This window comes from Perognathus longimembris, chromosome 6 (genome assembly GCF_023159225.1).
Source record: "Perognathus longimembris pacificus isolate PPM17 chromosome 6, ASM2315922v1, whole genome shotgun sequence".
Classification (NCBI taxonomy): Eukaryota; Metazoa; Chordata; class Mammalia; order Rodentia; family Heteromyidae; genus Perognathus; species Perognathus longimembris.
The window spans coordinates 12,998,692-13,022,461 of NC_063166.1; the positions used below are offsets into that span (position 1 = coordinate 12,998,692).

Sequence of the window (23,770 nt, forward strand, 5' to 3'; positions counted from 1 at the left end):
CTGGATGCTGTTACTGGTGTTGAGAACTGCTTTCAGCTCAACCAGCAAGAGCCTACTGCGCCATTTATGATGCATTTTGTGCTTTTGTCATATACATTATCTCATTTTACAACGGCAAAATATTAACTGAGCTCTTTACCTCGTGCCAGAGTTTTGCGTGTCTTCTCTGCAAGATCGATGAGAAGGATTTAGAAAGGAACGAGCATCAGATCACACTGCTGGTTAGATATAGATTTGAATTCCATTAGCTTCAATTTTATCCAAGCAGTTTTATCACACATAGCATCTAATGATCTTCATTACAAAAAAATATACCCAGGGCTGGGGATATGGTCTAGTGGCAAGAGTGCTTGCCTCGTATACATGAGGCCCTGGGTTCAATTCCCCAGCACCACATATACAGAAAACGGCCAGAAGTGGTGCTGTGGCTCAAGTGGCAGATTGCTAGCCTTGAGCAAAAAGAAGCCAGGGACAGTGCTCAGGCCCTGAGTCCAAGCCCCAGGACTGGTCAAAAATATATGTGTATATATATATATATATATATATATATATATATATATATATATATATATATATATACCCATCCACGTGAATAATGTACTATCCTGTCAGTGGTTCTACCAGATTTATGCATGTGAGTTTCCATCCAATCCTAGACATAGGCAGGATTTTATGAGACTGACAGGAGCAAAAGAATCTGTCAGGGGATTAGTTCACAGCTATAAATCTGACAGGACTGGAATATAAGCTGCTCATCTTCAAATCCAGTATGGACTCACCTTCCCCAAACTTTGACATCTTATAGAAACCCAAAAAAGCAAGAACTTGAAGAAATAAGCAGTAAGAAGAGAAATCAAGGAGTATACTGAAGAAACTCAGTATTCAGGGAATGAGAAGGGAGGAACTGAAACATGAACCTTTTTTCTTCCTTTTTTTTTTTTTTTGCCAGTCCTGGGGTTTGAACTCAGGGCTTGGGCACTGTACCTGAGCTTCTTTTGCTCAAGGCCAGCACTCTGGCCTTTGAGCCACAGCATCACTTGCAGCTTTTTCTGTATATGTGGCATTGAGGAATTGAACCCAGGGCTTCATGTATGCTATGCAAGCACTCTACCACTAGGCACATTCCCAGCCAAAGATGAATCTTTTTTTTCTTATCTTTTTTTTTTGGCCAGTCCTGGGGCTTGGACTCAGGGCCTGAGCACTGTCCCTGGCTTCTTCTTGCTCAAGGCTAGCACTCTACCCCTTGAGCCACAGCGCCACTTCTGGCCATTTTCTGTGTATGTGGTGCTGGGGAATCGAACCAGGGGCCTCATGTATATGAGGCAAGCACTCTTGCCACTAGGCCATATCCCCAGCCCCCAAAGATGAATCTTAAGAAGAAACTATAGCAGACATTATCAAAGTTAAATGTGAGACCAGGAAAAATAACAACTAAAAATTAAACAAATGTAGTTTATTCATCTTATTTGGTGCAGAAAACCTACTTAAAATAATCAATGTCCATTGATTCTAATGAAAAGATACATTGTCTGATAAAGGACATTTTAAAAAATCCTATGAGGGCTGGGAATATGGCCTAATGGCAAGAGTGCTTGCCTCATATACATGAAGCCCTGGGTTTGGTTCCCCAGCACCACATATATAGAAAATGGCCAGAAGTGGCACTGTGGCTCAAGTGGCAGAGTGCTAGCCTTGAGCAGAAAGGAGCTAGGGACAGTGCTCAGGCCCTGAGTCCAAGGACCAGGACTAGAAAAAAAAAAAAATCCTATGTGGTGGGACTGGGAATATGGCCTAGTGGCAAGAGTGCTTGCCTCATATACATGAAGCTCTGGGTTCAATTCCTCAGCAGCACATATATAGAAAAGGCCTGAAGTAGTGTTGTGGCTCAAGTGGTAGAGTGCTAGCTTTGTTTTTGGCCAGTCCTGGGGCTTGGACTCAGGGCCTGAGCAGTGTCCCTGGCTTCTTTTTGCTCAAGGCTAGCACTCTGCCATTTGAGCCACAGAGCCACTTCTGGCCATTTTCTATATATGTGGTGCTGAGGAATCGAACCCAGGGTTTCATGTATAGGAGGCAAGCACTCTTGCCACTAGGCCATATTCCCAGGCCTAGAGTGCTAGCTTTGAGCAAAAAGAAGCCAGGGATAGTGCTCAGGCCCTGAGTTCAAGCCCCAGGACTGGCAAAAAAACAAAACAAGCAAAAAAAAAAAAAGAAAGAAAGAAAAGAAAAGAACAGTGGCTCACACCTGTAATCCTAGCTACTCAGGAGACTTAGATCTGAGGATCACGGTTCAAAGCCAGCCTGAGCAGGAAAAGTCCAGGAGACTCTTATGGCCAATTAACCACCAGGAAACTGGAAGTGGCACTGTGGCTCAAAGTGGTAGAGCACTGGCCTTGAGCAAAAGTGCTCAGGGACAGCACCCAGGCCCTGAGTTCAAGCCCCATGACCAAAAAAAAAAAAAAAAAGTGGCAGATTGTCTCTGAGTCTGCTCTCCACAGACTATATAAATCAATTCCCACTGCCCACTCCTTGGACTCAGTTTTCAACAGGAAAACATTTCCCATATGTTTATGGGTTTATTATGGAGACTATTGGACACGACACAGACGAACCACCAGATGGCAGGGTCTTAGGGTGAGGTAGGAGATAGGGAAGAGGCTTCAGCCTTGCATCCTCCCAACACCACATCAATGTGTTCAGCAACCAGGATTCATTCACTTAATGTTTTTTGTGTGTATGCCAGTACCAGATCTTGAACTCCATATGCTCAAAATGCTCCTTTGGCTTTCTCCCCCCCTTCCCCCACCCCCTGCTCACTTGTGGACCTTCAGCTCCACTTCTGGCTTTTTAATGGTTAATTGGAGATAAGAGTCTCTACAGTTTGTCTGCCTGGGCTGGCTTCCAACTATGATCCTCAGATTTTAGCCTTTTTTGAGTAGCAAGGATAATAGGCATAAGGCACTAGTGCCTTGGCCTCTTTTAATTTTTTTTGCTGGTCAAGGGGCTTGAACTCAGGGCCTGGGTGCTGTCCCTGAGCTCTTTTGAAGTCTCCGGCCAGGCGCTGGTGGCTCCTGTCAGTAACCCTAGCTACTAAGGAGGCTGAGATCAGGATCTCCTATCCAAGCCAGCCTGGGCAGGGAAGTCCATGAGACTCATCTCCAATTAACCACCAGAAAACCAGAAGTGGTGCTGCGGCTCAAGTGACAGAGTGCTAGGCTTGAGTTGAAGAGCTGAGGGACAGCGTCCAAGTCCAGAATTCAAGCCCCATGACCAACAACAACAAAGAGAGTTTCACGAATTTTCCTGCCCAGCCTGGCTTCAACCTTAATCCTGACATAGCCACCAGCATCCAGCTGGGCCTGCATTTTTAATGTGTCTCAAGTATTATTTATGAGCTAACATCGCAGTTAACTTCATGTCCACATTATATTTCTCCACTTCTGCTTCCTTGTTACAAGTATTCTTAAGACTTTAGATCACATACAAAGGCTTTTATTCCCACGTGAACAGGATAGAGGTTTGAAGCTAGCCCAGGCACATAAATCCAAGAGACTCATCCTCAAGAAACCAGCTAAATAAATTCCAGGAGTCCAGGTGTGAGTCACGTGGTAGAGCACCAGCCTTGAGTGAAAAAGCTAAGGGATAGGATAAAGTCCTGAGTTCAAGCCTGACACAAGAAAAAAAAAAAGATTAGCATAAGCAGTATGAGAAACAAAAGTAGCTTGGACACACTGGTGTCCAAAAAGAACAACAACCAAAAAGCTTAGGGACAGCTCTCAGGTCCTCAGGACTGGCAAAAGAAAAAAGGTAGCTTGGATTTTGAAGGAAGGGGTGAGGGAGGAAAAGAAATTAAGAAAGGAAGGAAATCAGGAAAAGAAAAAGAGAAAAGAAAGAAAGAAAGAAAGAAAAAAGAAAGAGATTTTAAAATGCAGAAGATCATAGAACATATGCGAAGCCTCTTCACTTCATCCCTCATCCTCTACCCTGGAGGCAATGCTATCCATTCCTTCCAAACTTTATTTAAACACATGGATATTCCAACTGTCCTTCTGCAGCTCAGTTGCTTTTTTTCAATCAGCATTATATTTTTGAGACCTATATTTTGAAATATGTAGATCCAGATGGCTCATTTTACGTTCCATAACAGTGTTGTCCAATAGAACTTTTCTGCGGTGATGGAAGTGTTCTATATCTGCATTGTCTAATATTGTACAGCAAACCAAATGTGGCTATTGAGCATGTGAATTTTGGCTAATAGTATTGAATAACTGAATATAAATTTTAAAATGTAAAACAGATTTTCTTTCTGGCCATGCTAGGATTTGAACCTAGGATCTTGTGCATTTTAGGCAAACATTCTACCACTAAGCTACATACCCAGCCCCTAGAATTAATTAATTTAAAGTTTCTATAGCCACCAGATGTCTGTAACTCAATGTTTATAATTCTAGCTACTCAGGAAGCTGAAATTTGAGGATCTTGGTCCAATGCCTGTCTGGGCAGAAAAGTCTGGGCAGAGCTGGGTGCTGGTGGCACACACCTATAATCCTTGCTACTCAGAAGGCTGAAATCTGAGGATTGTGGTTTGAAGCCAGCCAGGGTTTTGAAAAGCCTATGAGACTTTTATTTATTTATTTTTTGGTTGGTCATGGGGCTTGGACACTGTCCCTAAGTGTTTTGTTTTGTTTTTGTTTGTTTGTTTTTGCCAGTCCTGGGGCTTGGACTCAGGGCCTGAGCACTGTCCCTAGCTTCTTTTTGCTCAAGGCTAGCACTCTGCCACTTGAGCCACAGCGCCACTTTCTGCTATGTTTTTTTTCTGTTTATGTGGTGTTGAGGAATCTCCTAGGGCTTCATGCATGCTAGACAGGCACTCTACTGCTAAGCCACATTCCCAGCTCCCCCTGAGCTCTTTTGCTCAAGTCTAGAGCTCTGCTATTTTGAGCCACTGCTCCACTTCTGGTTTTCTAGTAATTAATTGTAGATAAGAGTCTCACAGTCTTTCCTACCCAAGTTGACTTTGAACTGTGGTCCTCAGATCTTAGCCTCCTGAGTAGCTAGGATTATTGGTAAGAGCTGCCAGCATCCAGCCATAAGACTCTTATCTCCAATTAGCCACCAAAACAACAAAAAAAGCAAAGAAGCAGAGGTGTGGTTCAAGTAGTAAAGTGCCATCCTTAAGTGAAAAAAATTCAAGAACAGCGCCCAGGTCCTGAGTTTAAGCCCCATAACCAGCACATACACACAAATGTAAGGCCCTGAGTTCCAAGATCCAGTGCTAACTTAAAAAAAAAAAATAGCTGGGTGTCGGTGGCTCCTGCCTATAATTCTAGCTACTCAGGAGGCTGAGATCTAAGGATTGTGACTCAAAGCCAGTTCAGAGAAGAGAGTCAGTGAGTCCTGTGTTCAAGCCTAGTACTGTCACATACACACACACACACACACACACACACACACACACACACTGCAGTGGCAAGGCTAGAAGTTGTAGTAACTGCCACAATAGCCATGGCAAGAACAATGACAAAGGCCAGGGAAAAAGAAATGGAAGCCAGGTGCCAGTGGCTCACACCTAGCTACTCAGGAGGCTGAGATTTGAGGATCACGGTTCAAGCCAGCCTGGACAGGAAAGGCTGTGAGACTCTTAAACTGGAAGTGGCACTATGGTTCAAGTGATAAAGTGCTAGTGTTGAGTTGAAGAGCTCAGGGACAGTGCACAGGCCCAGAGTTCAAGCCCCATGACTGACAAAAAAAAAAAAGAAAAGAAATGGGAAGCTGGGAAGAAAGGAGACTGAGTCAGGCACTAGTGGCTCTGGCCTGTAATCCTAGCTACTCAAGAGAACTGAAATCTCAGTCTGAAGCCAGCTCTGGTTAAAAAAAAAAAAGCCTAAGAGGCTCAATTTCCACTTATCCAGCAGAAAAGTTGGGCTGGAGGCATGGCTCAAGTGGAAGAGTGCCAACTGTGATCAGAAAAAGCCTAACATGCATAAGGACCCCAAGGCCAAAATCTGGAACTGACAAAAACAAAATTGACTATGAGCCAGGCACAGAAAGAATGCTAAGACACGGTGTGTATGAAGCCTGCAGGTGGCCACACCTGAGACACCAAAGTTGTTAACGCTTACTGCTACTTGGGACTAGGGGATGGGCACCCTGGTATACCACACTAGAGGGCACCACCTGCTACTATTTGCTATTTTCTGCTACTGCAGCTCCCAAGTATTACAAAAACATGCCCAGGGGCACTGGAAGAGCTTCTCCTGGCCTACCCATCTGGTTAGAGCAGAACCCTAACCAGCTGACTGGAGAGACAGATGGATAGTCATATGTGCATATATTCACAGATTTTTCTCTTTTTATTCCCCATAGTAGTACTGAGATTTGAACTCAGGGCCTTGTGCTTGCTAGGTAGGCACCCTACCACTTGAGCCATCACTGTTGCCCAGCCCTTCCTGCTTATTTCTCAGACAGGGCCTCACATTTTTGTCTAGATAGGCCATGGACTGAAAAATTCCTACGTCTCTCAAGTAACTGTGATTACACATGCAAACCATTATACCCAGGTTATTTGTTGAGATGGAAGTTTTACTTTCTACCTAAACTGGCCTGGTTCTTCCAAACTCTGACCCCTAAATACCTGGGATTACAGAAGTGAGCCATCATGACCAACTCAATGATATTTCAAAAGCTATGAAAAGATAATCAGGATTCTTTTTTTTTTCTTTTTTCTTTGTTTGTTTGGTTTTATTTTGGTTGCCTGTCCTGGGGCTTGAACTCAGGGGCTGAGCACTGTCCCTGGCTTCTTTTTGCTCAAGGCTAGCACTCTGCCATTTGAGCCACAGAGCCACTTATGGCTTTATATATATATATATATATATATATATATATATATATATATATATATATATATATATGTGTTGTTGAGGAATCAAACCCAGGGCTTCATGTATATGAGGTGAGCACTTTACCACTAGGCCATATTCCCAGCCCCTTTTTTTCTTTTTTCTTTTTTTGCCTGTCCTAGGGCTTGAACTCTGGGCCTGGACGGGCGCTGTCCCTGAGCTTCTTTTGTTCAAGATGAGTGTTCCCACAATGCCACTTCTGATTTTTTTTTTTTTTTTTTTTTTTTTTTTTGCCAGTCCTGGGCCTTGGACTCAGGGCCTGAGCACTGTCCCTGGCTTCTTTTTGCTCAAGGCTAGCACTCTGCTACTTGAGCCACAGCGCCACTTCTGGCTGTTTTCTATATATGTGGTGCTGAGGAATCGAACCCAGGGCTTCATGTATTCGAGGCAAGCACTCTTGCCACTAGGCCATATTCCTAGCCCCACTTCTGACTTTTTTGCTTGTTTGTTTTTGAGTAGTTTATTGGAGATAAGAGTCTCATTGCGTTTCCTGCCCAGTCTGGCTTTGAATTGCAATTCTCAGATCTCAGCACCCCCTAGCTAGGGTTATAGGTGTGAGACACCCATGCCCAACATAAGCAGGATTCTTTTTTTTTTTTTTTTTTTTTTTTTTTTTTGCCAGTCCTGGGGCTTGGACTCAGGGCCTGAGCACTGTCCTTGGCTTCTTTTTGCTCAAGGCTAGCACTCTGCCACTTGAGCCACAGCGCCGCTTCTGGCCGTTTTCTGTATATGTGGTGCTGGGGAATTGAACCCAGGGCCTCATGTATACAAGGCAAGCACTCTTGCCACTAGGCCATATCCCCAGCCCCAAAAGTAGGATTCTTAATAGAGTTAAAATATAGTGCTAAGTGTGATAATGCTCACCTATAATCCTCATATTTGGGAAATAGAAGAATAATATCATGAGTTTGATGCTAGCCAGATCTACTTTGTATGGTGCTGTCCCCATCCACCACCCCCCAAAAAAAATTAAACATAAGCTGGGCACCAGTGATGCACCCCTGTAATCCTAGCTTCTCAGAAGGATGATATCTAAGGATCATAGTTTAAAGTATTCCTGCAGGAAAAGCCATGAGGTTCTTATATCTAATTATCCCCCGGAAAACCAGAAATGGCAAAGTGATAGAGTACTAGCCTAGCGCAAAAAAGCTCAGGGACAGCGCCCAGGCCCTGAATTCAAGTCCCATGAAAGACAAAAAATTAAGTAATTAATTAAACATAAAATACCCTTTTGTACAACTAGTTGATGCTAATTCAAATATCTAGATTTTTAAAATGTGAACATAAACATTAATATATGAGAGAGTCTTTTCTGACAGGTATCTGTTTTATCTCCTCTGGGCCTTTCTCCTAGAAGCCTCAACCTTAGATCTTAAAGACTCATTTTCTAACAAAGACACTTTCTAGCTCAGGGCCACCTCCCCAGGATTAACCCTAGCCTCCCTTAAAGTAGCTGCCTGTGAAAAACTCAAGGCTAGGAGACAAATTGTTAGTTCCAATTCCCAACCTTCATTCCTCTTGCTTTCTGTGGGAGGGAACAAGCCTCACCCCTCAATCCTGGCCAGTTTGTTATTATAAAACAGTTTCAAAGTATACTATGTGTCCTTTTTTATTGAACAATGTTTCTTTTCTTGCTTGCTTGCTTCATCCTTGTAACTGTATCCAGTTAATAATGTAATAATGATTTTAGGAAGTATTTTTTAACCATCTGTATAAATCATCCTCAGTGCTTTTCTGTCCTGGCCTTCCCCTGGGCTAATTTCTCATGGTAAAAGTCATATCACACAGTCTTTGCTGTCTCTGGGGCTGGCTTTGACATCCATGTCCATCTCTCCTCCTCCTCCTCCCCCTCCCCCTCCTCCTCCCTTTTCCCCTCCTTCCCCCCCCCCCTCCTCCTGTTTGTTTGCCAGTTCTGAGGCTTGAACCTGGGTGTGGGTACTCTTTGCTCTTTGTTCAAGCTTTTTTTTTTTTTTTTGCAGTCCTGGGGCTTGAACTCAGGGCCTGAGCACTGTCCCTGGCTTCTTGTTGCTCAAGGCTAGCACTCTGCCACTTGAGCCACAGTGCCACTTCTGGCCATTTTCTGTATATGTGGTGCTGGGCAATCGAACCCAGGGCCTCATGTATACGAGGCAAGCACTCTTGCCACTAGGCCATATCCCCAGCCCCCCTGTTCAAGCTTCTTTTGTTCAAGGCCAGCATGCTACGACTTGAGCCATTTCCAGCTTTTTTGAGTAGTTAATTGCAAATAAGAGTCTCATAGAGGTTTCCTGCTTGGTCTGGCTTTGAACTGCCATCCTCAGATCTCAGCCTCCTAAATATCTTGGATTACAGATTTGAGCCACCCGCACCTGGCTTCATCTTTCTTTCTTTCTTTTTTTTTTTTTTTTTTTTTTGCCAGTCCTGGGGCTTGGACTCAGGGCCTGAGCACTGTCCCTGGCTTCTTTTTGCTCAAGGCTAGCACTCTGCCACTTGAGCCACAGTACCTCTTCTGGCCATTTTCTATATATGTGGTGCTGGGGAATCGAACCCAGGGCTTCATGTATACAAGTCAAGCACTCTTGCCACCAGGCCATATTCCCAGCCCTTCATCTTTCTTTCTTTAGAACATTTTCTTTCCTCTGTTAGACTCACTTCCCACTTCATCATCACACATCCTATCCAACATTGGTACTCTCAGCCACAGGAAGGCAAAGATCTAATTTCTTTTTTTTTGGCCAGTCCTGGGGCCTGGACTCAGGGCCTGAGCACTGTCCCTGGCTTCTTTTTGCTCAAGGCTAGCACTCTGCCACTTGAGCCACAGCGCCACTTCTGGCCATTTTTTGTATATGTGGTGCTGGGGAATTGAACCCAGAGCCTCATGTATTTGAGGCAAGCACTCTTGCCACTAGGCCATATCCCCAGCCCCAAAGATCTAATTTCTATTCACCAGTACCCCAGCGTTTAACATGTTGTCCCAGAGTTGGTCAGGGCCCAAGCCCTGAGTTCAAAAGCCCTACAACCAGCAACATCAACAAAAACGTTTGTCATCAATATTTTTTTTTTTCCTGTGTCAATACTAGAGATTGATCTCAGAGCCTGGGTGTTGTCCCTTAGCTTTTTCGCTTAAGACTAATACTGTACCAGTTAAGCCCAAGCTCCTCATCTGCTTTTGGCTGAGAGTGGATAGGATTACAGTCATGAGCCCCTGGCTTCCAGAAAGATTTGCTTTTTGTTAAATGTCACCTTTTTTTTTCAAGGCAGTCCTTCAAAGTAGCTATCATCAGTCCCAGTTTTTAGGGACAAGGGAACACAGGTTTAAAGATGTTATATAACCTCTTCAAGACCACAGAGCTTGAACAGGAAGGAGGTGAGATTCTACCCATTTCCTGTGACTGCTTACCTTTCTTTCCTTTCTCTACAGTCGGGTATTCCAGAGCATGTTCCAGCACTATATGGAGAGGACTCTATAAAATGAATACGTTTTCTTTCTGAAGTAAGAATGAAGTGATTTTACTTAACTTTGTTTTAAGTTAGGGACCTGCCGTGGAAGAGCTCCAGTGGAGCCGCTGGTCTTTGCTCTCTCGCCATGTGTTGGAGGTTACTCTAGGGGTCATAATCTACCCAATCTGGAAGTACAATTTAGGGGCATTACTCATCCTTTTAGCTCCTGAAGGATATAGCTGTGATAAAAGAAGTGTCTACAGTTCGTACTTTTTATAGATTAAAAAATTCTAAGCTGCATACATTTTTCCAGACCAGCTTTGTTTCTTTTCTTTTTTAAGGCAGTGTCTCACAGAATAGCCCAGGATGGCCTTTAACTTGTGATCCTCCAGCCTCCCTCTCCTAAGCACTGTGTCTGCAGGTTTGTGCTACCATCCAATTCAGACTAACATATACTTATTTAAATTTTTTGTAATAACGAAATTATTTATTCTTGGTAATGCTGAGGATGAATCCAGAGCCTGGTGCACCTTACTGCCCTCTTGGCTAAGTTTTGTGGGTTTTTGTTGTTGTTGTTGTTGTTGTTTTTGGAGTCATGGGGCTTGAACTCTGTGCCTGGGTGCTGTCCCTGAGCTCTGTAGCTCAAGGCTAGCACTCTACCATTTGAGCCACAGCACCACTTCTGGCTTTCCAAGCCCCAAGACTGGCAAAAACAAAACAAAAACAAAACAAAAAAAGAGTCTTTCAAGCCTTGTGCTTGTGGTTCACGCCTGTAATCCTAGCTACTCTAGAGGCTGAGATGTGAGGATCATGGTTCAAAGCCAGCATGGGAAGGAAAGTCCTGACTCATTTCCAATTAACCACAAGGAAACTGGAAGTGGTGCTGTGACTCAAGTGATAGAGTGATAGTCTTGAACTGAAGAGCTCAGGGACAGCACCTAGGCCCGGAGTTCAAACCTCAGTACCAACCGAAAGAAAAAAGTCTCCAGATTTGTTTGCCCAGGTTGGCTTTGAACCATGATCCTCAGGTTTTAGCCTCCTGAGTAGCTAGGATTATAAGCATGAGCCACCACTACCCAGCTTGTTAAACTCTTTTCAAGACTCTTCTAATGCTAAAAGAGCTTCTGGGTCTGTAGAGCAAATCCCTCAAATATCTCAAATATTGATAGCCTAAATTTCCTCCTCTGGTTGAGTTTTAGTATCCATTGTTGTATAACAAATGACTACCAAACTTTACCATTAAAGCAGTACCATTTCTCTTGAATCAGTGGGTCAGGCAGGGCTGGCCTCTGATCTGCTAGCTGAGGCTACCACACTACACATGCCATGAGGGGTTTTTCACTGGAATGTCTGGATCCTTTGCTTGGCGGGCTGCAATGGCTTTGAATTCTATTATGCACTGTTCATTTTAGTCACAAGATCTCAGACAAATTGCAACGGAGGCGACTGCAGATCAATGTCTTGTTTTCAGTAAAATGACTGATAAAAATGATGTGGCTTTTGTTTTCTAGTTTCTTCATTCAGTGTGGGGGATATGGTGAGAGGGGCGGGCAATACTGGCCCTTGAGCTCAGGGACCTTGCGTTCTTGATCAGCTTATTCTTTCATGGACAAGGGAAGCTGCAGGTGGGAAATGGGCCATGGGTGGCATGGCTACTGGCTTCATGCAACTATTTCCCACCTTCATCAAAGCCAGATGTGGTAGATGTTCAGATTAACTTGTCTTCTTATAGAATAATTATGGGTCCTTTATAAACTATCATTTGCATTTTGTCCAAACTTTGAAATTGTCTAGCCATTAGATTCTTTTATTAGTGCTTTTATCCCAGCTCTTCATAAGGTTCCTTGGTAGCTAGTGCACTCCCATAAAAAGGTAGGGGTCATTTCTACACTTTGGACTCCACCTCTGTAGCTGGGACTACAGGTGCTCACCACTGTGCAAGCCTCAACTTGTTCCTGCACTCCTGGAATCAAGGTTGACTTTTGACTTAGATTGGCCAATTCACGGAGGCTAAGTGGCACTGTGCTAGCTCCTGTGCTAGGTCTCAGGAAACCCTGTACACTGGACTCTCAGTCCAGGAGTCCTGGCAGCAAACAAGCTCAAGGTGGACTTCTGTGTGGCCAAAAATTCTTGTCTACTCAGCAACACCTAGCTAGCTTCAAAAGCAGAGCTACCTAGCTGTCTAGCCACTGACTGCAAATAGATCAATAAAACTTATTACGGTTACAAGAACTGCACATGTAGCTGGGCACTGGTGGCTCACACCTGTAATCCTAGCTACTCAGGAATCTGAGATGTGAAGATTGAGGTTTGAAGACAGTCAAGGCAGGAAAACCTGAGATTCTTACTGTAAGGTCCACCCCACCCTTAGGAGGGCTCCTTGCAGATGCCCCCCACCTGTTTAAGTCTGCGCCCAGTACCTGAGTTACCTACATTACTGGCACACCTGGAGGCAGTGACCTCCTCCTCCTCTGAGATCACATCCAATCCACCTGCCCATATCTCCCACCTTTCCACTCAGGAAGCTGAGATCTGAGAATTGTGGTTCAATTCATGGACAGGAAAGTCCACAAGACTCTCATCTCCAAATAATCACCAGAAAACCAGAAGTGGTGCTATGGCTCAAGTGGTAGAGTGCTGGCCTTGAGCTGAAGAGCTCAGGGACAGCGTCCAGGTCCTGAGTTCAAGCCCCATGACTGACTAAAAAAAAACAAACCAAAAAAAAAACCCCAATTATTCATCAAATGGTGAATGGCAATACCAACTCAATGGTTAAAAAGAAGGAAATAACCCCATAAATGGTTGATTTCTAAATACTTGGTGAAAAAGAAAGCAAGGCAGAGAACAGTGAGCTTACATTCACACACACACACACACACACACACACACACACACACACACTTTATATTGCTTATATAAAGTGTCTTGTAGATGAAGACTCTGGAAGAACATCAGATGCTTGCTTTGAAGAGATGTGTCTAAAACTTGGACAAGGGAATGTGGCTTAATGGTAGAGTGCTTAGCATTCATGAAGCACTGGGTTTGATTTCTCAGCACTACATAAACAGAAAAGGCCAGAAGTAGTGCTGTGGTTCAAATGGTAGAGTGCTAGCTTTGAGCAAAAAGCAGCTCAGGGACAGTGCCCAGACCCTGAGGTCAAGCCCCAGGACTGGCAAAAAAAAAAAAAAGTCTTGGACAAAGCTATAAGGATGCTCCTAAATAGGCATGGGTGTCATTTCTTCCCTCTCCCATGGGAGAGGTGGCCTTGTCAGCCTCTGCTGGCAATGGACTGAGTCCTCGTGGTCTTCTGGGATGGATGCTTTCACCTGCCTCCCCACTTTGTGTCCTTTGCCCTGAGCCCTACACAATGTGCAGCTGTCTTGGAAGCCAGGAAAGGGCAGATCTCCTGCCAGGAGTCAGTGACTCCTATTGGAACAAGGCTCCACCTAACCAATCTAGAAACAGAGGAGTATACAACCACCCTGATGCTACCTCTGGCCATTTCTGAACACACCTGTGACTTTGAGAAACATCAGTTTTGCAAGCTTTTCATTTAACATTGGTTCACTCATTAGTTGATTCCAAAATATTTTCAAGCCAGACACTGGTAGAACACCAGCCCTGAGCAGAAAAAGCTAAGGGAGAGCTGGGCACTGGTGGCTCACCCCTATAACTTTATCTTCTCAGGAAGCTGAAACCTAAGGATCACAGTTTGAAGACAGCCTGGATAGGAAAGTTCAGGGCCTTTTGCCTGTTAAGCAAACACTCTAACACTGAACTATACTCCACCCTCATATGAAAAGAAAAACTTAAAACACTTTGCATGAATGTGTGTGTGTGATCTTGTACTGGGGCTTGAACTCAGAGTCTCATGTTCTTACTTGGCTTTTCCCCCTAATGGTAGTGTGGGAACCAAGTCAAAGGTGTAGAGGAACTCCCTTTTTTGAGTCCCTAGAAACAGCAGGCTTAGACAAGTTAGTGGGCCTGGGGAAGGGAAAAGCTAAGGCAAATAACAGAGGCCAAAAGCAGCTTGACCTAGAACTGCTTGACCTTTGTAAAAGAAAGGAATGAGAGGGGCTGGGATTTTGGCTTCGTGGTTGAGTGCTTGCCTCCTATACATAAAGCCCTAGGTTCTATTCCTCAGCACCACATACATAGAAAAGGCCAGAAGTGCCGCTGTGGCTCAAGTTGGCAGAGTGCTAGCCTTGAGCAAAAAGAAGTCAGGTACAGTGCTCAGGCCCTGAGTTCAAGCCCTAGGACTGGCAAGAAAAAAAAAAAAGGGAGAAAGACCACTTCATTTGTATGTTTTAATTTAGGGGTATTTCCTGAGAGATTTAAAGTTAAGTTAAATAGGTAAATACCAGTCACACCCAGAACCCAAAATTGAACAGAGTATTTTCCTTGCCTAAATGATTTATTGCTTTGTTTACGGAGTTGTAATTGCTGTTTGTAATCACTGACTGCCAATTCTGTTTTTGTATGTCTGCTTGCTTGCTTTGCCTAACTTGCCTGACCACCTGCTTGTTGTACATGTGATTTTTGTCTTTAAAATCTCAGCCCTACTGAAGCTTGGTGCTGTTCTTCACCATTCTGATGATGAGGAACAGACGCTGTGCACAGCTAAATAAAGACTCCTAGCCCGATTGACTGAGTGTTAGTGACTTTATTATCATGGATTCAAGTCCCACCAGGGTGGCCAGTATATGACAGCAGATGCTCTATCACTTGAACTGGTGTCTCCAATTTTGGCCTTTTGTTGGTTAATTAGAGATAAGAGTCTTATAGGTTTGCTTCAGCTGGTTCTGAACCACAATTCTCAGATCTCAGCCTGGTGTTGAACTCAAGGCCTGTGCTGAGCAGGAGCTGTACTTAAGCCATGGTCCTAGCCCTTACTTGTTCACTCTCTTATCTACAGGAACTCTTGACACATGAGCCCAGAAATCCCATAATGACCAGCATTTCCACTTTATGTCTCCATGCTGCATTTACTGTAGTTTTCAAACTTCAGAGTGATATTGTCAAGCTGAGCAGTTTAGCATTCAGTGTTGCCATTTCACATCATACTGGATGATAACTGTCTCCAAGGTCTCAGAGGCCCTCCTTGCCTTTCTCTCACAGGGCTGGAATTAGGGTCAGGCTGGGTAGGGGCAGGACTCAGCCAGCCCCGCCCCTTAATCCTGCCAGTGCTGAGCCAAGGGTTTCATCTGAGCCTTGCTGATCCAGCGAGATGGAGGAGGAGGAAGGTGGTGTGGATGAAGGGGATGTATTCTTGGCATTTGCCCAGGTTCCCACTCCTCCTAGGGGTCCTTTGCGCCGCGCCTTGGACAAAATCTTCTTTATCTTCCTGGTCCTCTTCCTGTCATTGCTGATGCTAGAGGCTACTTACAAGTTGCTGTGGCTGCTACCATGGGCAAAGTTTGGGGACTGGCTCCTGAGGACACCTCAGGAGGAAGAGGAGCTGGAATTGTGACAACCTCCCTACAAACATCCTCTCTCCTTGCCACAGAGGTGAGACAGTAGACTGGAGGAAAATAGGACTGTTTGGGGCTCTGGAAGGGACACTTGGATAGCTTTATGGAAGTAGTTTAAACTTTCTGTACCTCTACTCTGGGTAATAATTTTTGAAAAAGTACTTCACAATAATTGTACATACTCATGGGTATGAAGGGATGTGATATTTTGACCCATGCATATAATGCGCACTGACTAAATTTGGGCAACTAGCATACCCATCATCTCAGACAGTTATCATTTTCTTTGTGCTGAGAACATTCAGAACCCTTTTTTGTAGGTATTTTAAAGTATAAAATAGAGCTGAGGGGCTGGGGGTATGGCCTAGTGGCAAGAGTGCTTGTCTTGTGTACATGAGGCCCTGGGTTCAATTCCCCAGCACCACATATACAGAAAAAACGGCCAGAAGTGGCGCTGTGGCTCAAGTGGCAGAGTGCTAGCCTTGAGCAAAAAGAAGCCAGGGACAGTGCTCAGGCCCTGAGTCCAAGCCCCAGGACTGGCCAAAAAAATAATAATAAAAAAATAAAATAAAATAGAGCTAAGTACTGAATAAACACAACTTTAATCCTAGCTACTTAGGAGGTTGAGATAGATCTCTGCAGTTCAAAACCAGACCTAAGTAGGAAAGTCTGAAAACTGTATCTCCAATTAAACCAGAAAAAAAAAAAAAAAGCCATAAGTGGAGATGTGGCTCAAATGGTAGAGTACCACCCTTGAGTAAAAAAGGAAAGTGCCCAGACCCTGAGTTCAAACCCCAGTACTGGCACATACAAAAATTTCTTTTTAAAAATCTTTGCCAGGCACTAGTGGCTCATGACTGTAATGCTAGCTACTCAGAAGGCTGAGATCTGAAGTCATGGCTGGACTGGAAAGTCTGTGAGACTCTTATCTCCAACTGACCACCAAAATGTCAGAAGTGGCACTATGGTTCAAATGGTAGAGTGATATAGCCTTGAGCACAAAATCTCAGGGACAGCACCCAGGACCACACCTCTATTCCCTTAAAAAAAAAAAATCTCCTAACAATTGAGGGTAGGAAATATGCCTCAAGTGGTAGAGTGCCAGCCAATGAGTGAAAGCAAGCATCAGATACCTAGTTTGAGTCCCAGTCTCAGATAAGAAAAAAACACCCTTGGGTTTGAAGATGTAGCTCAGATGGTAAAGCACAATCCAAGGAGCAAAGGTCTCGGATTAAAAAGAAAGAAAAACAAAAAAAACAATTGAGACTCATTCATATCCTCCTCCCGTGGTGCCCTCCCCTTTCCCTGCCCCAACTTTTTAGTTGTTTTGAGACAAGGTCTTGATGTGTATGCAGCCCAGGCTGAATTCCAGGCAATCCTGGTGCCGCACCCTCCCCAGGGCTGGAATCACGCCCGCCCTTCCTTTAATAAGGCTTTACCTAACCCCAGGATTTACTCGAGGACCCATTCTGGGAAATTTGGGGACGTGGAAACCAAATCCTATCTCTCAAATCCCAGTAACCCCCTTTGTAGGGGTTCTGTGTCTCCAATTAGACTCCTGGAGAAACGGTGTGAGATTCTCTCATAGAAAGGAGAATGTGAGGTTCTGAATGTAAGAGATTCTGCGTTACTGGCAACTGGCAAAGGCGCCCACTACTTGTGGAAAGTGGGAGGATGCAGGAGGTGGGAATCTTGGGGACCTGGAAGGCGTTAACCCTGCTGGTTTTCTGGTCCGATCACAGGTGGCCCCAGCCTTGCCTCCACCGAACCCTTTTAGCCCCCCACCGTCACCACCACCCCAACTAGGGCGAGGCGGGCTTTCACATCGGCTTCTTTCCCACTCGTTCTTTCCTCAGCGCTCCCAGAAGAGGAGGTGGCCCACGGCATTTTACGAGCTTCATCTCTCAGCCCTCACCACGGCACTTCTCACGGGTCTTCCACGAAGCCCTCACCCCTTCCACTGGCCGCCCCGGGGCCTTGGATCCCTCAGGATAAAGGCAGGGCCGCCGGGCGAGCGCAGCCGACCCCGCAGGTCCCACCAGCTCCGTTGGTCTTTAGATGTGTGGCGGAGCTTGAACAGCAATCGTGATACTAATAACAAGCTGTGTACAGCCTGGCAGCTGGTACTCATTTCGGCTCCTGGGCGTGACTGGTGGAGGGGAGACGTCGCCGCTGTAATTAGAGGCAGCTGCCGGCCAGCGACACCCGCGCGCTCCTGGGAGGGAAAGGAGTAAAGCGCAGGGGATGAAGGGTGGGGATGGGAGCCTGCGACCTAGCAAAGTACGGCCGGAAGCCTAGCCAGCAGCCATGAGAAGGAAAACGTCTCACTTCCTTCCCCACACACGCTTTCCCTTCCCGGAAACCCCGCACTGCCTTAGAAAGACCAAGTCTTTGTTATCCATCCTGCTTGGCTCCCCCTCCCCTCCGCGGAAAAATGGTTCCGTCCTACTTGCACTCGACTCACTGGCGGTTGGGTCGGAGGCAGAAAGTTTCTGATTGGCCGAGTCGCAGAAGTACCGGGTGGAAACAACCACACAGCCTATGGGCCCGAGCCTCGGCGGAGCCAGTACCGTACGGCAAAATGGCGGCCGTAAGATACTATGGGACGCCAGTGGAGACAAACATCACCCTGTACAAATCGGAAGGAAGAAGACCGCAGGTCATGTAGGCGGGCCCAATCCAACTTCCGGCCACAGGTGACTTGTGCCGTACGGCAAGATGGCCGCGCCCAGGTTCGGAAAAGGCGGAAACTCGGACTTCCGGTCCGTACTCGGGCCTGCGGTGGGAGGGAGGAAAGAAAGGCGGAGAGAACATGCGAGGTTCTGAGACCCGCCGCGCGGGTCGCCTCGAGAGACCGTTTCTGAGGTGGGGGCCAGACCGTGTGGACAGCGAAGGAGGGGTGAGGAATACCGAGGGAGAGGGGTTGGGTTGCCGAGTCGGAGACGTGAGCTGTGCTACCTGGCTGTGTCCGTAAGGGAGTAGAGTGGCCTGGGGCTCACTGGGGGAGGGGACTTGCTTGGCGGGAAGCTCTTAACCCCTGACCGGCCCAACCGGGGACTCAGGGAGAGTCCGGAGGAAGGCCTCTGGCCGGCTACAAGTCAGAAAGAATGGGGGAAATAGGGTGGGGTGGCAGGGAAGGGGTTTGAGTTGAGAAATCTCCAGCCTAAAGCCAGGTTTCAGGGAAGCCGTTAGGAGGGTGGAGGAATGGAACTAATTAAAAGGAAGGTTAAGGAGAATGGAATGCCGGGGGCGGGGGGGAACCTCCGCGAGTCTTGGAGTTGGGGTGAACCTATGGAGTGGGATGCGGAGAGCGAGTGGGAGCAAGCACGTGAGGTGACACCCGACAGGAGGTGTGGAAGGGTCTGTTGGAAATTTGGGGTGCAGTGTGAGAGTTTGGCAATAAGATTGGGATTCAAAACTAACTTTGAGCCATAGTGGGGAAACGAAACTGAAAGACCGGAAGTCGACCTGGGGGGTGTGTGAAGCCGAAGGTGGGGACTTAGAGTTTGGGAGGCTCATTACTACCCTACACTTGAAGGGCCGGCAAAGCACAAGGAAGTAAGTGCCGAAGCTGGGCAGTGAACGGATGGACACCTTTGGGCAGGGCTGGGTTATACTGAAACCCAAGGGGACCATAAACTATAATAAAGGGATGGGGTGATGCTGGAGGGGCTCTTTCTGAGTCCCGCATCCCCTTCTAGCAGGAACTCTGAAATCCCCAACACTTGCTCCTTCGGGGGGATTTGATCCCCCATGGCCAACGCTAACAGCATCATTGTGCTGGATGATGAAGATGAAGCAGCTGCTCAGCCAGGGCCCTCTCACCCACCCCCGAGTCCCGGCTCACCCCAGGCAGAAGCCCCTGGCTCTTCTGAGCCCCTTGGGGCTGAAGGAAATAGTAGTTCTGGCGGCAAGAAATGCTACAAGTTGGAGAATGAGAAGCTGTTTGAAGAGGTGAGCTTTAGGGGAGAGTATTCATGCACTCCAGGGAGGGGGATGGCCGACTGGCTCTCTGGTTCTGTCTTCCCCACTAACCCCACCTTACCTTCTTTCTCTCAACTCCCTCCCTTGTCTCTTTTCCCTTTCTCTTCCCAACACTCTTGCAGTTCCTTGAACTGTGTAAGACACAGACAGCAGACCACCCTGAGGTGGTCCAGTTCCTCTCTAACCGGCAGCAGCGGGCCCAGTCTCTGTTTTTGGCCTCAGCAGAGTTCTGCAACATCCTCTCTCGGGTGCTGTCCCGGGCCAGGAGCCGGCCAGCTAAGCTGTATGTGTATATCAATGAACTCTGCACTGTTCTTAAGGCCCATTCTGCCAAGAAGAAGGTGAACCTGGTCCCTCTTGCTACCACTTCCAGTGAGCCCTGTGAGAATAACCCTCCCACGGAGTCCTCAAACCTCACACATGCTGAAGCCTCTGCCACTGAGGCTCCAAGGACCCGTGGTTCCCGGCGGCAGATCCAGCGCTTGGAACAGTTGCTGGCTCTCTATGTGGCAGAGATCCAGCGGCTACAGGAGAAGGAGCTGAATCTGTCAGAACTGGATGACCCAGACTCTGCATACCTGCAAGAGGCCAGGTTGAAGCGGAAGCTGATCCGCCTCTTTGAGCGCCTGTGTGAGCTGAAAGACTGCTCTAATCTGACTGGCCGAGTCATTGAGCAGCGAATACTCTACAGGGGCACCCGCTACCCAGAGGTTAACAGGCGCATTGAGCGGCTCATCAACCAGCCAGGACTTGACTCTTTTCCTGACTATAGAGATGTACTCCATGCAGTAGAGAAGGCAGCTGCTCGGCACAGTCTTGGCCTTCCTCGACAGCAGATTCAGCTCCTGGCTCAGGATGCCTTCCGGGATGTTGGCGTTAGGTTACAAGAGCGCCGCCACCTTGACCTCATCTATAACTTTGGCTGCCACCTCACAGATGACTATAGGCCAGGTAGGAGACTAGTGGGATGCCCATCAATAACCCTTTGGGGTAGATGTGTGGGGCAGGGAGCATTGCCCTATTCTCAGGTTTGAGCTAAGTGTTCTAACTATATCTTTTCACATAGGTATCGACCCGGCCCTGTCAGATCCTGCATTGGCGAGGCGCCTTCGGGATAACCGAAACTTAGCAATGAGCCGACTGGATGAAGTCATCTCCAAATATGCAGTGATGCAAGACAAAAGTGAGGAAGGAGAGAGACAGAAGCGAAGAGTTCGGCTTACCCAAGGCACTTCTTCCCAATCTCCAGACTCTCCAAAAGCCTCCTTGGATTCTGGTGAGGTGTGGAAGGGAGACTTTGTTTCTCCATTTGCCCTCTCTCTCTCTCTCTCTCTCTCTCTCTCTCTCTCTCTCTCTCTCTCTCTCTCTCGCCACCAGGGATTCTAGGGTGATTGATAGGGGGAGTGTAGAGAAAGAGTATAAGAACCGAACTCTCTGGGGCAAGGGATTTCTTAGAAAAAATTGTTTGTCTCCCAGGGCCCTAGTGGAATGGTATCCCAAGAATGCCCTCCAACCTCCAAGGCTGACACTGATGATGAAGATGAGGAAAGTGATGAGGAGGAAGATGAAGATGAAGAGGAGGAATCCACAGATTCTGAAGAAGAGGACGATCTAGAACTGATACAGGAATGTCAGGAAGACGATGAAGAACAGGAGGAGGAGGAAGAAGAGGAGGAGGAAGAGAAGGAAAGAGAAGGTCTGTAGAGGAACATCTATGTCAATTCTACTCTGTTGAGCATAAGCACCTGTTGAAATTTCCCTTCCTCTTCTTCTGGTTCCTTTGTAGTAGTATTCTCTTCTACTCTTTTCTTCTCTAGGTAACAGTGGAGACAAAAGTCCCATGTCCCCATCACAGACTTCCGCTGAAAACATGGAACCCAGTGAAGAGAACAACAGGTCTTTGGAAGCACTACAAAACAAAGGACGCCAAGTATTGCCAGCTTCACTGTTGGAAGAACCCCTCAACCCTTCAAGCATAGTTGCTGAAAGCAGTGGAGAACAGTGTGAAAAGCTTCCCCCAGGGGATGAGAGTCCTAAGTCTCAGCTCTTTGAGTTAGAAATCGAAGCTTTGCCAGTGGATACCAGCCCTTCCCCTGAAGATGTTTCCTCTTCTAGAAAGCAATCAGAGGATGTCCTCAGTACTGTTTTGGAGAATGGTGCAGCCATGGTCTCTTCCACATCCTTCAATGGAGGTGTCTCTCCTCACGCTTGGGGAGATTCCAGTCCTCCCTGCAAGAAATCTCGGAAGGAGAAGCCAGCAGAATTAGGACCATTAAGAAACAGGTAACAGGGCTGGGAATATGGCCTAGTGGCAAGAGTGCTTGCCTCATATACATGAAGCCCTGGGTTCGATTCCCGAGCACCACATATATAGAAAACGGCCAGAAGTGGCTCTGTGACTCAAATGGCCAGAGTGCTAGTCTTGAGCAAAAAGAAGCCAGGGACAGTGCTCAGGCCCTGAGTCTAAGGCCCAGGACTGGCAAAAAAAAAACAAGAAACAGGTAACAGGGCTGGGAATATGGCCTAGTGGTAAAGTGCTTGCCTTGTATCCATGAAGCCCTGGGTTTGATTCCTCAGCACCGCATATATAGAAAAAAGCCAGAAGTGGCGTTGTGGCTCAAGAGGTGGAGTGCTAGCTTTGAGCAGAAAGAAGCCAGAGACAGTGCTCAGGCCCTGAGTCCACGCCCCGGGACTGGCAACAAAAACAAAACAAACAGGTAGCAACAGGAGAAAGAAAAGGAAAGCACAGAAGGGATTTCAGGGGACTTTCTGAGAGGAATATTGAGGGACTGAGTCTGCTGTGAGAGATTGGATACTTTCTAGCTTGAGGCTTCACACCCCTCATGTTTACATTTTGTTCTCAGCTGTGTGGAAGAGAGGAAGACAAGATGTACCCTGCCCAGTCCTCCTTCCCCTTTGGCTTCTATGGTTCCAGTTGCTGATTCCTCTACGAGGGTGGACTCTCCTAGCCATGGCCTGGTGACCAGCTCCTTCTGCAGCCCTTTTCCAGCCCTGGTGTCCCAAGTTCCCCAAACACAAGCTCTTCAGCCTAGTTCTTATAAGGTAAAGGAGGGGTAGTATTTTTCTTGATCATTCATTGTTTCAGGCCCTTTGCCTGGATATTGTACCTGTTTCATCTTGTTTCCATTTTTCCCCACCCTAGTTTTTAATTTTTTTTCTTTTTTTGTTGTTTGCTGGTTGTGGAGCTTGAACTCAGGGCCCAGGCACTGTCCCTGAGTTCTTTTGCTCAAGGCTAGTGCCTGGTTTTCTAGTGGTGGATTGGAGATGAAAGTCTCACCGACTTTCCTGCCCAGGTTGGCTTTGAACCGAGATCTTAGAACTCAGATCTCAGGCTCCTGATTGGCTAGGTTTACAAGTTTGAATCACTGCTTGGCAGTTTTTAGTATCTTTACATGCTTCTGCTTCTCCTTTGCCTATATTCTTGACTTTTTTATTCTGTCTTTCACTTCCCCGCAGATGAGTGTGGCCACACAGTGTGATCCAGAAGAAATCATCGTGCTCTCAGACTCTGATTAGTTCCTTCCCACTCTCCCTGGCTTCCAGAATGTTTTGGATAGCATTTGGAAGATGGTGGAAAGCAAATAAATTAAAGAAGGGATGGACTGAGCTAATTCCTTTTAGGTGATTTCTTTCAAAAATCAAAAGCTTAAGTTTTACACAGAAAACAATAAACAATAAAATTTTTTCTTATTGTATTCCTGTCTTGTCCTTCTGTGGTCCCAGTTGAGTTTCAGCTGTACCCTAGCTTAGGGATAACCCAGGTCCCAGGGCAGCCTGGGATCTAACCTTTATAGTTTTGGTCATTGGGTTATTGAAGGTTTCCTTTTTTTTTTTTTTGGTTAATCATGGGGCTTGAACTCTGGGCCTGGACACTACCTCTTAGCTCTTTAGCTCAAGGCTAATAGTGCTCTACCACTTGGGCCAAAGCACCACTTCCAGTTTTCTGGTGGTTAATTGGAGATAAAGTCACAGACTTTC

At 46.3% G+C, this 23,770-nt stretch overlaps 2 protein-coding genes and 1 non-coding gene across 7 annotated transcripts; 2 read left to right on the forward strand and 1 right to left on the reverse strand.

Annotated features, from left to right (window-relative positions):
* Window positions 1-4,304: 4,304 nt before the first annotated feature.
* Trnaf-aaa lies at window positions 4,305-4,376 on the reverse strand. The gene has a single exon. It is a non-coding gene; the product is annotated as a tRNA-Phe (tRNA).
* Window positions 4,377-15,291: 10,915 nt separating this feature from the next.
* Window positions 15,292-16,121, forward strand: Smim40 (small integral membrane protein 40). Its single transcript, XM_048347316.1, has one exon. It carries the CDS (start codon window positions 15,544-15,546, stop codon window positions 15,784-15,786), a length of 243 nt encoding a protein of 80 aa, XP_048203273.1. The 5' UTR covers window positions 15,292-15,543; the 3' UTR covers window positions 15,787-16,121.
* A 2,441-nt stretch (window positions 16,122-18,562) lies between these two features.
* Window positions 18,563-23,487, forward strand: Daxx (death domain associated protein). Of its 5 annotated transcripts, none has more exons than XM_048347973.1 (8): window positions 18,563-18,686; window positions 19,489-19,741; window positions 19,894-20,722; window positions 20,838-21,052; window positions 21,248-21,467; window positions 21,589-22,054; window positions 22,636-22,834; window positions 23,249-23,487. In XM_048347973.1, the coding sequence occupies exons 2-8, from the start codon at window positions 19,541-19,543 to the stop codon at window positions 23,306-23,308; spliced, it is 2,190 nt and encodes a 729-aa protein (XP_048203930.1). In that variant the 5' UTR covers window positions 18,563-18,686; window positions 19,489-19,540; the 3' UTR covers window positions 23,309-23,487. The 5 variants fall into 5 exon arrangements, with proteins under 5 accessions (XP_048203930.1, XP_048203934.1, XP_048203932.1 ...); XM_048347977.1 differs by having other exon boundaries at window positions 20,092-20,722; XM_048347975.1 differs by having other exon boundaries at window positions 19,492-19,741.
* Window positions 23,488-23,770: the final 283 nt, after the last annotated feature.